Source organism: Lipotes vexillifer, unplaced genomic scaffold, assembly GCF_000442215.2.
Source record: "Lipotes vexillifer unplaced genomic scaffold, Lipotes_vexillifer_v1.1 scaffold382, whole genome shotgun sequence".
NCBI classification, from domain to species: domain Eukaryota; kingdom Metazoa; phylum Chordata; class Mammalia; order Artiodactyla; family Lipotidae; genus Lipotes; species Lipotes vexillifer.
The window spans coordinates 7786957-7800218 of record NW_006780611.1 but is presented as its reverse complement, the minus strand read 5'-3'; the positions used below and the strand labels follow the sequence as shown (position 1 = coordinate 7800218).

The 13262-nt window shown below is 58.6% G+C and overlaps 1 protein-coding gene across 1 annotated transcript in view; it reads left to right on the top strand.

The window, feature by feature from the left end:
- The window catches only part of ZC3H7B (zinc finger CCCH-type containing 7B), a 56944-nt gene that overhangs the window by 40964 nt on the left and 2718 nt on the right, over positions 1-13262 (top strand). Inside the window, exons 10-17 of the mRNA XM_007453976.1 lie at positions 89-410; positions 1265-1323; positions 2138-2237; positions 4084-4245; positions 5878-6083; positions 7101-7201; positions 8190-8371; positions 10690-10775. Coding sequence (XP_007454038.1) covers positions 89-410; positions 1265-1323; positions 2138-2237; positions 4084-4245; positions 5878-6083; positions 7101-7201; positions 8190-8371; positions 10690-10775 — 1218 coding nt within the window. The remainder of the gene's footprint in view (positions 1-88; positions 411-1264; positions 1324-2137; positions 2238-4083; positions 4246-5877; positions 6084-7100; positions 7202-8189; positions 8372-10689; positions 10776-13262) is intronic.

The window sequence follows — 13262 nt, the reverse complement described above, 5'->3', positions numbered from 1 at the left end:
GGGAGCGCCTCACCCGGGCCTGCCCAAGCCTGGGCGCTCGAGTTCTCTTCCAGTCCCTCCCTCTCCTCACCCTGTTCCCACCTTGCAGTCTCTGGTGCAGGGCGGCCTGCCTGGCAGCGGCGTGCCCAGCGAGTTGCCCCAGCTGATACCCGTGTTCCCCGGCGGGACCCCGCTGCTGCCACCTGTGGTGGGTGGCTCCATCCCCGTCTCCAGCCCACTGCCCCCTGCCTCCTTTGGCCTCGTCATGGACCCCTCCAAGAAGCTGGCTGCCTCGGTGCTGGATGCCCTCGACCCGCCAGGCTCGGCGCTGGACTCCCTGGACCTGCTGCCGTACTCGGAGACCCGACTGGACACCCTCGACAGCTTCGGGTCGACCCGTGGCTCCCTGGACAAGCCCAGCTCCTTCATGGGTGAGGCCTGGAGGGACACACTCACCCCCACCCCCTGTGCAGTTGGGACTATAACTCTTGTTTTGCCTCGCGGTCTGGGGCCGCGTCTTCTGGCTTTGCGTCTCCTGTAGTGCTCAGCACAGTGTGGGGCTGAGGCCTGAGGGGCTGCGTGTCTTGTTTAAGGTCAAAGAGCAGGGCTGGGGTAGTCCAGGATTCCAGGCTTGCAGTGTGGTGCTCTTCACCCAGCCTTCCAGGGCCCTGGGTTCACCAGATTGGTGGGCGGATGGTCCTGAGGCTGGGGGAGGGGTGCAGGTCGTGGGCTCCTTCAGCACCGCTCTGACCTAGGGACCCCGCAAGGAATCAGACCCGCCTGGGCCTCTGCAGGATCGGCTTTCTGACAGTCAGACCTAGCTCAGGGCGCTCACTGCCGAGGGGGGTGCGTGGGGCTGCAGGGGGCACAGATGGGCTTCACAGAGACTTCCTGGAGGAGGCGATAGCTGAGCAGGGTCATGTGCTGGCAGAGTAAGCAGTGCAACACAGGCCTAGCGATAGAGGGCCTGGCGGGTGAGCAGAGGAGTTGGCCCGAGGGGGAGTGGGTTGGGGGCCTTGAAGGCCTGAGGCTAGTCTCACCGGACCCACAAGCCAAGCTGAAGAGCTCGGGCTTTCTCCCGGGGGCTATGGGGGTGCAGAAGGTGTAAGCACAGGGTGGACACACCCAGGCTGAGACATTTCTCTGTCCCCGGGCGGTGGCCCAAATGGGAGAGGATGTGTGGCCTGGATGGCTTCTCCTAGTTAGAAATACGGAAGAGAAAGTCCTCGGAGGGTCCTCCTGCCCTTCAGAGCAGGGCAGGTGACCCCTGTGTCTTCTTGCCCAGAGGAAGCCGACTCACAGGACCATCGTCCCCTGAGCGGTACTCAGAGACCAGCCCCCTCGGTGAGTGACTCGGCGAGAATCGGGGCGCGGGTACCTCGTGCTCTCCGGGGGACGGAGGGGAAGTGCTTGTGGTCTCCAGAGTCAGGGGTGAGCCCTCATCGTGGGATAAGGTGCTGCATCCCCCATGGAGGCCAAGAGCGGACAGGCCAGAGATGGTCTCTTCCCAGCCCTTCCAAATCCTTCCTGGCCCAGCCGTGTGCTGGGAGGGTGAGCAGAGGGCACCGCCTGCCCTTGTCTGGCCATATCGGACATCGAGGCTCAGAGGAGTTAAGTAACCTCTCCAGGGTCAGTAACATCCGTGGTCTCAGGACTCAGCCAGGTTTGAGTTGAGGAGAGCACTTGACCAGGACTTAGGTGGCCTGTACTCTGGCCTTGGCCTAGACACTAGCTGTGTGGCCCTGGGGAAGCCACCTAACCTCTCTGAGTTTTGCTTTCTTCCCCATCTGTTGATGCCTTGGGGGCTTGGGAGAGAGGATGGGAGTCGGGGAGGGCCTGTGCTTAGGCCCCAATCAGGGCCACTCCTGCTTCTCCACTTTCATGTTGGGTTTTAACTCAAGGAAAGGTTCTGGGCCAAGGTCACTGTCACCCGTGCATCTCCACTAGGCTGATCTAACCCTGCTGGATTCTTGGATCATGTTACAAGGGGCTCCCCAGCTGGGAGGGTGGAGGAAGAGGGAGGGTCCTGGGCTGCAGTTCTGCTCTTGGGTGGGATTGGGGGATGTCACAGTGCCCCCCAACCTCTGGTGCCCAGGCTGGTTCTGGTGGCACTGGCCATCGTCCAGCGCCCCAAATGGCCAACCTCCCCCTGTCACAGCCAGAGCCTTCCATGCCCAACACCGCCTTGCTCATCAAGAACCCCTTGGCTGCCACCCACGAGTTCAAGCAGGCGTGCCAGCTCTGCTACCCCAAAACAGGTAAGGTCACACCTTCATACTCCACCCCTCTGCCCAGAGATGCCGGGAATCTCAGGAGTGTAGAATCCCAGAATGACAGAATCCCAGTGTACCAGTCAGAGATAAGTATGGGAAGACAGAAGCCCCGCCGGCTACTCCGAGCAGACAGGGGTGTCATGTGGGAGGCGGGGACTTTGAAAACTGCCGGGAAGCCTAGAGGAGTGGAAGGCCAGAGCTTCCACCGGGCCTTTGGGCCACTTCTGCACAAGCTGAAGCCCAGAAGCCAGGGTCCACCGCTCTCACACAGAGCCCAGGGGGCTGCCGGGATTGCTGGCCAGCATCACGGCCACCCCACAGCCCAGAGGCTGAGGAAGGCAGGGTCCAGCTGGCTGCTGCAAAAACACATCTGCCGAGGAAAGGCGGCCTGCAGCTCTGTCCACATCCTCTCCGTCCACCTCTTGCTGGGTGAATTCAAACCTTGCCTAGAACGCAGCGGGCAGAGGAGTCTGTGAAATGTACTTCCTAGGCTTCCAGCCCTCAAATCCAAGGGAGACTGTAGGAGCAATTCACAGTCGATGCCCAGTGTTGGTAGACACTTTTCAGCACACCTAGAATTTCAGAATTCTAGAATCATCTTTTTTTTTTTTTAATTTATTTATTTTTGGCTGCGTTGGGTCTTTGTTGCCGTGCGCAGGCTTTATCTAGTTGCAGAGAGCGGGGGCTACTCTTCATTGCGGTGTGCGGGCTTCTCATTGCGGTGGCTTCTCTTGTTGCGGAGCACGGGCTGTAGGCTCGTGGGCGTCAGTAGTTGCAGCACGTGGGCTCTAGAGCGCAGGCTCAGTAGTTGTGGCGCACGGGCTTAGTTGCGTCGCGACATGTGGGATCTTCCGGACCAGGGCTTGAACCTGTGTCCCCCGCATTGGCAGGCGGATTCTTAACCGCTGCACCACCAGGGAAGTCCCAGAATTTCAGAATTCTAGACTCTAAGACTCGCAGTATTTCATTTGCCAGAATCCCATAGTTCACACATTTTAGAATATTCTCTTGGTACCTCAGGGTTACAGATCTTACCAGTCTAGAGTTCTCCCTCTCAGAGGTGCTGACGTTGACAGGGCCTCAGAGGTCATCTAGTTGCTGTTGTCCACTCCCTCCCCGCTCCCCCTCACACGCATGTCACCCCTGACAGAGCCGTCCTGCCAAAGCCCGCGGTCCCGTGCGGGTGGGCAGCAGAGCGCCGTCTTGCTGGGTGGCTATGCCTGTGAGGATGTTTCTTCCTTGCACAGACCACACCAGCCTCCCCGATCCGCACGCCCACTGCTCGCTGCCCGCCGTGCTGGGGAAGCAGAGACGCTGCACACCTGGTGCTGGCCCAGCCACGTCACGTGGGTCCCCACAAGGGACCTTGGTCCTCTTGGTCTCTTTGGGGAGACCTCCCCGCATTGTTGGGGAGAGGAGGCCTTTGGTCAGAAGATTTGAGAGCACCAGGGAAGAGGCAAAGGAGCAGGGGAGGGAGGCTGAGTCTGGCAGCGCTTTTCCGGGGCAGGAAAAGAAAGGGGCAGAGCCTGCTCTGTGCCAGGCACTGTCTTCATAATTTGGTCCAAAGAAACACTGAAGTGGTCAGGCTCACTGTAGAGTTGGGGTGGTGGTGGAAAGGGGATGGGTGCTGAAAAGGGGCTCCCCTCTGCCCAAGCCCCCTGTCCCCAGGGAGTATGTGGCAGGGAAGGGATGGCAGGAGCTGGCGGGAGGCCCAGGGGAAGGAGGCAGGCTTTTAGGCAGCAGGGCGGCCAGTCCCCATTACTCGGGCCCGTTGGCTGTCACCCTTCAGTTCTGCTTCCGGAACCAGTCCCTGTCCTCCCTGCCCCCACAGGCCCCAGGGCGGGCGACTACACCTACCGTGAGGGCCTTGAGCACAAGTGCAAGCGGGACATCCTGCTCGGCCGCCTCCGGAGCTCCGAGGACCAGACCTGGAAGCGGATCCGGCCCCGGCCAACCAAGACCAGCTTCGTGGGCTCCTACTACCTGTGCAAAGGTGGGTGGGCTGCAGCAGGGGCAGGTGGCACGGCCCAGGCCCAGCTTCTCACGCCCGGCCGCAGCTCTGCTTCTCATCACAGGCAGACAGGTAGACAGACAGGTGTGGTCCATGAAGGAGGGATTCCCATCTCAGATCGAGCAGCTCCTGCCCTGACCAGCTCCACAGACAGGTGGGAGTGTTCGGATGTTACGCTCAAGCTGGGGCCTCACCAGCAGAATGCGCTCCCGGGTGCAAGGCTCAGGTGGTTCATGGAGAGCTGGTTTCTGTTACACTGCAGGGTTCCAAAGGGCTGTTGGAAGGATATGGAGAGAGAATCCATGTAAAGCACTGGGGACTGGCCCATAGTAAGGGCTCGATAGATATTAGCATTTAAAATTTAATATGTTGTCATTTTCCTCACTTCTGGCTCATGTCATTTGGTTGACGTTTAGTGGACATTTGGCAGGTGCCTCATTTGCTTTCTTCTACCCCCCAACTAAGCATCTCGGTGCAGTCTGCGCAGCAGGACATAAACAGTCTTGATATTGTTAAGTGCTTTATAGTGTCGCTCTTCTGTACCCACCATCACACATCCTCATGACAGCTCTGGGTGAGGAAGGAGACTTGGGGAGTCCGCTCCAGGCTCCGCCTTTGTCCCCCGACCCAGCCCGTGGCAGTAGCCCACCCAGGCTTTCTGGATCAGCTCTTTGTCTTCCCAGGTGGATCTTAAAGACTTGTCATTTCTGAGCCCGCAGGCCCCTGCCAGCCATGCCCTGGCCAGCGTGGATGGAGTCCCAATTCTACGAGGCCTACAAGTCCCCGTCTGCCCTAAGCATTCCCCAGATACGCTGAACCCTGACTCCTTTGCACATGCTGTACCCTTTGAACTTAGTCATCCTCTGCTCCTCCTTCAAGCAGCACCTGGATCTTGGGAAGCCCTTCCCTGCAGGCCTCCCTGCTGGGTGCGGAGCTGGTCGCAGTGCAGAGCAGTCTGTGGGGTCACCTGGCCATCCGGCCTGCTCGTCCTCGTGTGCCTGCAAGCTTGGCAGGGGGCTGGAATGGGGCAGACTTAGAAAGAGGGTGAGGGAGGGAGAAAAAGAAAGAAAAACAGTTCCCACCCCCAGGAAATGGCGGGTCTCTGGATTATAAACCTGCTGCCTTCCCTGCTCCCTGGCCCCCAGGAGTTTTATTTATTGTTTCACTTAATCCACACAACAACCGCGTTCTCTGTTTATGGACAGACAGCTAAGGCTCAGGAATAACGGGATCCCAGCCCAAGTCTGCTGTACCCCAAGGCCCATGCCTTCCTGAACCAGTGGTATATTTTCCTGGTGCAGAATAATAATAATAATGATAAAACGGCTTGTATATGTCTACAAAGCCCTTTTCCCACCTCTCGTCTTGCCTGACCCATACCAGGCAGCCTTGTGGGGTTGTGGAGCCGCGGCGACCGCCATGCTTTGCATGTGAAGGTGCAGATCCGGCCCCCACACCCAAGTGTAGAACAAAGAAGGGCCTGGCCTGGGAAGCACTTTCCCTGGGCTCCGCCGCTCCACCCCTGCCAAGCCTTCCTGCTCCGCAGGCCCCACCAGGGGTGCTGTGGGCTGCCATCCCGCCTGGCGGAACGTGTGTCCTGTTGCCTCTTTGCAGACATGATTAACAAGCAGGACTGTAAGTACGGGGATAACTGCACCTTCGCCTACCATCAGGAGGAGATCGACGTGTGGACGGAGGAGCGGAAGGGCACCCTCAACCGCGACCTGCTCTTCGACCCGCTGGGGGGCGTCAAGCGCGGCAGCCTCACCATCGCCAAGCTCCTCAAGGAGCACCAGGGCATCTTCACGTTCCTCTGTGAGGTACCGGCCCCTCCACGGTCGATTCGCAGACGGGGCTGGGGAGGGGCTCCCGCGGACTCCACTATGGACTGTTGGCCCTGGGACTCGCGGGTTTTGGAGGCCTGACCTTAGAATCCACAGGTCCTGGGAGTTTCAGAAAGTTAGACCCATACGCTCCCATCGCGCTAGAGCCCAGATCCTATCCAGTCCCATCATTGTTTGGAGCTGGAAACTGAGGCCAGAAAGAGAAGTAACCACATCTGCTCTTTGCTTCCTGCCATTGTAGGCCAGACTCAGGTGCTCTAGGGACTCATCCCGATCCGCCCCATGCCCCCTCGTCTAGCTGTGCTGGCTTCAATGCCCACTGCACCTTTCTGCCCACTTCCCTGCCTGTGTCCGCGCTGTGCCCTCTCCGTGGGGTGCCCTCCCCGTGTGTCTACGTCTTGGACCCTCTGAGGCTCAACTCTGATCCCAGCAGCGCTACCAAGCTGTTCATTTCCTCCCCAAAGCTGTCACGGAAGACGCTGCTGGCCCCCTGCCTCCCCACCCAGGCGTAGTGTGATGAGGGCAGGGACGGTGTCAGGTCCATCTCCATGAAGTGAGGGTGCTGGGTCCAGGTTGCTGGCAGGGTTCGGTGCCGCTCGGCCAGCCCCCATCCATCACACAGCCGGCCCTTCCCTCCGACTCTTAGAGCAGGGTGGCTGCCCTCTCCCTTCAGGGGATCACAGCCCACAGCCTGCTGGCTGCATATACTTTACAAAGGAGCTGCAGTTCCATTAGATCTTTTTCCAGCTTCACAGTGAAGCTGTGGGACAGAGCAGGTGTGGTTTTCCCCAGGTTACATTTGAGGAAACTGAGGCTCAGAGATATGGAGTAACCCCTGCCCCAGGCGTTTGGAGTGGTGGGATCAGAGAGGTGGGGACCACAGACCTGGGATTCCCTTCCTCACTCCCCTGAATCAGGGCAGGGCTTGCAGGGACCCAGTCATTCCCTCCTGGGTGGCCATGCTGGATCCCAGCCCACCCCCTCCTTGGGCAGATCTGCTTTGACAGTAAACCCCGGATCATCAGCAAAGGCACCAAGGACTCTCCGTCTGTCTGCTCCAACCTGGCTGCCAAGCACAGCTTCTATAACAACAAGTGAGTGGGACCCACAGCCGGACCCATGGCCAGGCCTGGGGTGGGGCGGGTGGAGAGCCCCCTGGGGCAGCTTGGATGCCTGGGGAGCAGAGGGTGGGCCTAGGATGTCAAGGCAAGGGGTAGGATTTGGGACTCAGGTCCAGCATCTGCCTGGAAAGGACAGAACCACATTTATTGAGCATCTTCTATATTCCAAGCATTCTCTTGGGTATTTTAATGATCTCGGCAGTCCCGTGGGGAGGAGTGTCTCTGATGAACAGATGAGAGAGCTGAGGCATGGAAGCAGCTTACTCAGCTGGCAGGTGGGGGCCACATCCCTGACTCCCATCCAGCACCCTCCACTGTCCCGACATGGGCGTCGGACAGGGAGTGGGAGGGGCTGGGTGGGCTCCGGCACCCGCCTGCGCTCCCTCTGACTCCTCTTGGCTGTGCCCCAGCATGGCTGATGGAGCCCAGGCCCTGGGGTCAGACAGAGTTGGGTCCAAATCCCACCTTGGACAATAGTCTGTTTTATGTCCTCTGGCCACTGTGACCCTTGGTTTTCTCATCCGTAAAGCGAATGATGATCCCAGTCTCGTAGGGTTGCTATGAAGATAATTAAAATTCCCAGCCCAGAGGAGATACTCGATTATTACTCCTCCGGGTGCAGGACCAGCTCTGGAGCATCGAGCTGGGGAACCTGAGAGAGATGCCCCCTTCTCCCAGCCTCGCAGCAGGTGGGGTCTGGTGCCCTTCTTCTGCGGGCAGCTGTGGCTTTGAGCTGTCTGCAGGTCGAGGCCAGGAGAGGGGCACACAGCTGAGGCCCAAACCAGAACTGCCTGAGCGTAGGACCCCCACCTCTTCCCTCCTGTGCCAGCAGTTAATAGGCGGGAGGCACCCAGGGAGAAGCCCCTCCCTTGGGTGAACGGCACTGACCCTGGGGAGGGGGCCCCGACCGGGAATGGGCGGGATGCGGACTGCATTGTGCGCCCCCCATCCCGCCCCCCAGGTGCCTGGTGCACATCGTCCGCTCCACCTCCCTCAAGTACTCCAAGGTCCGCCAGTTCCAGGAGCACTTCCAGTTCGACGTGTGCCGCCACGAGGTGCGCTACGGCTGCCTGCGGGAGGACAGCTGCCACTTTGCCCACAGCTTCATAGAGCTCAAAGTCTGGCTGCTGCAGCAGTACTCAGGTGAGGGCAGTGCCGGGCTGTGCGGCTGCAGAGGGGCCAGTGCTTCCTGGACGTCAACAAGATGCGCAGGCTCTGCATCAGGGAGCTTGCAGGCCCAGAAGACCCTGGGTTTCTCCCTGTATGGCACTGCCAGGGGGACACGCGGGGAGAAGGGCAGGGAGGCAGAGCCCCGCGGGCCACCTGGGGGATCTGGTCATCAGCGGCCCCTCACTGAGCCTCCAGTGGTCCTCTGTGAGGCGGTGATGTCAGCTCGGCCTCAGGAATGAGGAGGTGAAAAGCCGCTCGCTTTCTCGCTCACCTAATGGGACTCCCTGAGCACCTGCGCTGTCAGGGGCTTGAGCAAAAACGAGTCGGGGCCCTGGTGTGTGTACGCGAGGGCAAGACAGACAGTCTGACAGGGAGGTACTAGGCCCTACGTCCATCTGCTCCGGGGTGCACACTGTGCCCCACGCCTGTCATCGTCTGCCTAGCAGCATTGTTGTTGTATGTGTGGAACATAAAATAATGGCGTGTCTACCAGTCGTTGTCTTCTTTGAGCTGATGAAATAGGGTGATAGAATTTCAGATGTGCGTCAGTTCTGTGAGGAAAGTAAAGCAAGCAACAGGATGGAGAGGGACTTGGGGTGGGGGCATTTGGGATAAGATAGTCTGGGAAGGCCTCTCAGAGGAGGTGACATTTGAGCAAGGAAGGGCAGGGAGAGCATTCCAGGCAGAGGGAACAGCAAGGCTGGAGGCCCTGAGGCAGGAGCAGGCTTTGTACAGAAGGAAGGATGTCCTTCTGTATGTGAGGATATGAGGGCAGAGCAGCTTACCCCTGGGGGGCAGGGGGCCGTGTCAGAGATGAGGCCTAAGAGGTTGGCAGGGACCCGAGCGTGAAAAAACCTCTAGATGGTAAATAGAAATAGTTGGGGTTGTTCTAAATACAGTGTGCAGGGCTTCTCTGGTGGCGCAGTGGTTGAAAGTCCGCCTGCCAATGCAGGGGACACGGGTTCGTGCCCCGGTCCGGGAGGATCCCACATGCCGCGGAGCAGCTGGGCCCGTGAGCCATGGCCGCTGAGCCTGCGCGTCCGGAGCCTGTGTTCCGCAACGGGAGAGGCTACAACAGTGAGAGGCCCGCGTACCGCAAAAAAATAAATAAATACGGTGTGCAGGGTTTGGGGGTAGGGGGTTGAGTAGGTGGAGTTGTATGACCTGATCGGTGTCTTTAAGAAGTTGCTCTGGCTGCTGCGTGGAGAACTGAGGGGCCAAGGGCAGATGGAGGGAGACCTGGGAGGGTGTGGCTCAAGCCAGGGTGGCAGCGGGTGGAAGTGGTAGAAGTGATGAGATTCTGGGTGTGTTTTGGTGGTGGAGCCAACGGGAGCTGATGGACCAGATATGAAGTATGAGACGAAGGACGGCATCAGGTCGACCCCAGTGGGGTTGCCGTGTTCTGAGGAGGGGAGGCTGCAGGAGGAACAGGTTGGGGGGATCACATCAGGGCTCGAGTGGGACGTGGGGAGTCTGAGCTGCCTGTTGGACTTCAAGTGGAGAGGTTGAGCAGGTAGCCACGTGTGGGGGTCTGCAAGGTCATGGGAGAGCCCTGGGCTAGAGGTACATCCATCAGCAAGAAGATGGATGTCAAGCACATGCCTTGCCCAGAGTAAGCCCCTGATGGCGAGTGGCCGTGGGGGAGCAGTAACCATAGGACCAGGTCGAAAACTAAATTAGCTCTGGAAGAGGGACTAGAAGGCTGTAAGGGGCTGGGAGGAGGATGGGCCTCATGGAAGAGGCTGTGAGCTGCCCCTCGGAGGTGGACACAGTGTCCACAGTCAGATTGGGAGGGTCTGGGCCACAAGGTTTGGGTATTTGCCCTTTGCCGACTAGCAGTGAAGCGCCCTGGCCCCTCGGTGATCTGGGGAGCCGGGCCGGGCTAGGCATAGAGCCTTAAGAACCAGCACGCTAGAGGCTGCCAAGCAGGGGTCAGGCTTGAGGCCCCACTGAGGGAGGCGGAGGCCAAGGGAGGGGGCTGAGCAGCTGGCCCGAGGGACAGGGCCACGGGCGTGGGTGCGGAGAGGCCCCTGGCCATGCTGCCGAGCCCACATCTTGCTCCTGCATTTTATTCTCTGTGTGAGCCTGGAGCAGGCCTCTGTTCCCAACTGCAGATGAACCAACAGGCCCAGACAGGATGAGTGGTTTGCCTGTTCCCCTCATCTTTCCGCGGCCTAACTGGGGAGTGGGGCTCCTCCCTGGGCCTGGGGTGGCACCAGCACCTTGCAGAGTCTCCCTGCCTTTCTCCTCACTGAGCTCCAGGGACGCTGTGTCTGCTCCCCCCTCGCCAGGCATGACCCACGAAGACATCGTCCAGGAATCCAAGAAATACTGGCAGCAGATGGAGGCACACGCAGGGAAGGCCAGCAGCAGCTTGGTGAGACCCCGGGCTGGCCCTGGGGGTGAGGCCAGCCCCCATGAGGGCCGTCCCCATCCCTTTACCTGGACATAATTTATTGACCAGGAAATTGTAAGAAGCGTATGAAGAATTTGTGTATACCTTTTTCTGGATTCCCCAGGTGTTAACATTTTACCACTTCCCACACTCACTTTGTCCTGTGTGTATGCGTGTGTACGTACACACATACACATTTATTTACAGAAATATACTTTTCTGAACCACTAGGGAGTAAGTTGTAGACATGATGCCCCATTACCACTAAAAACTTAAGTGTAAAAGTAAGGACTTCCCTGACCATCCAGTGGTTAAGATACCACGCGTCCAATGCAGGGTGCGCAGGTTCGATCCCCGGTCAGGGAACAAAGATCCCACGTGCCATGTGGCCAAAAAATAAATAAATAAGTAAGTAAATATCAGGACACTTTCTTACATAATAACCACAGTACAGTTATCAACATCACAAAATTCACACTGGTGTACTTATCCAAATCGTGGTGTACTATTATTCAGATTTTGTGAATCCTCCCCAAATCCCATCAACACACTGCATTCATCTGTAGTGTCTTTAATCGCCTTTAATCTAGAGCAGTTCCTCAGTCTTTCTTTGTCTTTCGTGACATTGGCATTTTTGAAGAGGCAGTTGTTTTGTAAAAGGCCCGTCCCTTTGGGTTTGTCTGATCGGGCGGGCACGTCATCTCCATCTGTCCCTTCACCAGCGATACCTTGGTAACTTGATTGAAAGTGCCTCCACAGTAAAGCTTTCTCCACTATGAAGTTACACTTTCCTCCTTTGTAATTAATGAATATCTTCCAGGGAGGTCCTTGGAGACCATGTAAATGTCCTGGTATTCCTCAACCTTTTCCACCACTGCTTGTATCACCTCCCACCCCTCTGGATCCTCACCCTGGTCCTGAGCACGTGAGCTGGGGCACAGTAGCGTTTGCAGGCGGGAAGACGAGGCTCAGAACACGCTAGAGACTTGCCCAGGGCGCACGGAGCGGAGTAGGTCCCGGGTTCTCTGACAGCTTGTCTAGAGCTCGCTCAGCTCCTTCCCCACCTGCACCATCCCCATCACCCCTAGGGTTCCTCATATGAAATGGGGATCATAATCCTGCCTGCCATCTCCTGGGGCGAGTATGAGGCTCACAGGAGCTGGCTACAGCTTGCCGAGTCCCTGCTCTGCACAGGGCCCCCGTCGTCCCTGACCCTCACACCCTCCCCAGGAGGTGGGGATCATTGTAACTTTAGGTGACAGTGGGAATGGAAGGGTGGTCCCAGGGCCCAGGAGACAGTGAATGTGAGGTGAGGCCTCTCACCATCCACACACGAGGGATGACTCCCTCACCATGGCAGGCCCACGCACTGGTCACCTTAGGAGAAGCCTGGGCCTCTGGTCCCTCTTGAGGCCTGCCTGGGTGTGGCAGTGAGCCAGGGAGCAGCGGAGGCTGGCCGGTGGGGTAGGCCTGGGCCAGTCTGGCTGACAGGGCTGCCCGGCCCCCTTGGCCTTCCCCCTGTCTCCGTACCCCCTCGCTCCTAGTCCTTTTTCTTCCTAGTTGCTCCTGTCCTCTCTGCCCCTCTCCTGTTCAGTCCTGTTCCCCAACCGCCACATGGTTTATTTTTGCTCCTGGCCAGGAGCTTGGCTGGGAAGCAGTGAGGGGCTCAGGCTGGACCTGCAGCGTCAACTGCTAAAGAGAGAACACTGAGTCTTCACCACCTCCTATCCCCCTGACCCCCCTGCATCCTGCCCACCCAAGATGCCACTCTCAGGCCTGGCTCAGGAATGGGGCTTCTGTGCCGGACCTGGCTGTGGCCCAGGCATGAGGCATCTTGCTTGCTTGCCATCAGAGGGTGGGGCCGGTGGCAGTGTGAGGCCAAGGACAGGATGCCAGGGTAGAAGCTGCTCGTGCCTGGTGCCCATGGTGCAGCTGTGCCGTCTTACAGAAAAGCATGAGCCCCTGCCTCGCACCAGGTCCCTGTCCTCGGGCCACTTACCCGTGACGGGGTTAGTAACCTCTCTGAGCCTCCGCTTCTGCTCAGTCAAATGGGAATGACCCCTACCCCACCAGGTCTGTCGAGTCTGTGCAGTTGTGAAAAGGAAGCTCAGTGGACCGGCGTGGCTGTTCCCTAGAGCAGTGGCTAAACCACAGCACCCCTCCGGACCCCACTTACCTCACCTGTGAAATGGGCCTTCTTACGCTTCTGTGAGAATCAGTGGAACATCTAGAAGTCTATAGTGACACGGATAAACCTGTCTGCTTTAGCCAGACCGTGTCCCAGTTACAGAGGCGGGATTTTACTTTGTTGTCGGGATGTGTATTATCCTGGGGCTGAGCCAGGCCGCAAGTCTCCCAGCCAGGGGTCAGTCGGCACCCAACAAAGTGAGAGCCCCCTGCTGCTCAGGGGAGGCCCTGGGCTAGGCAGTGCCGAGGACACAGGTACTCCTGTGTCAGAGGAGGAAGAGC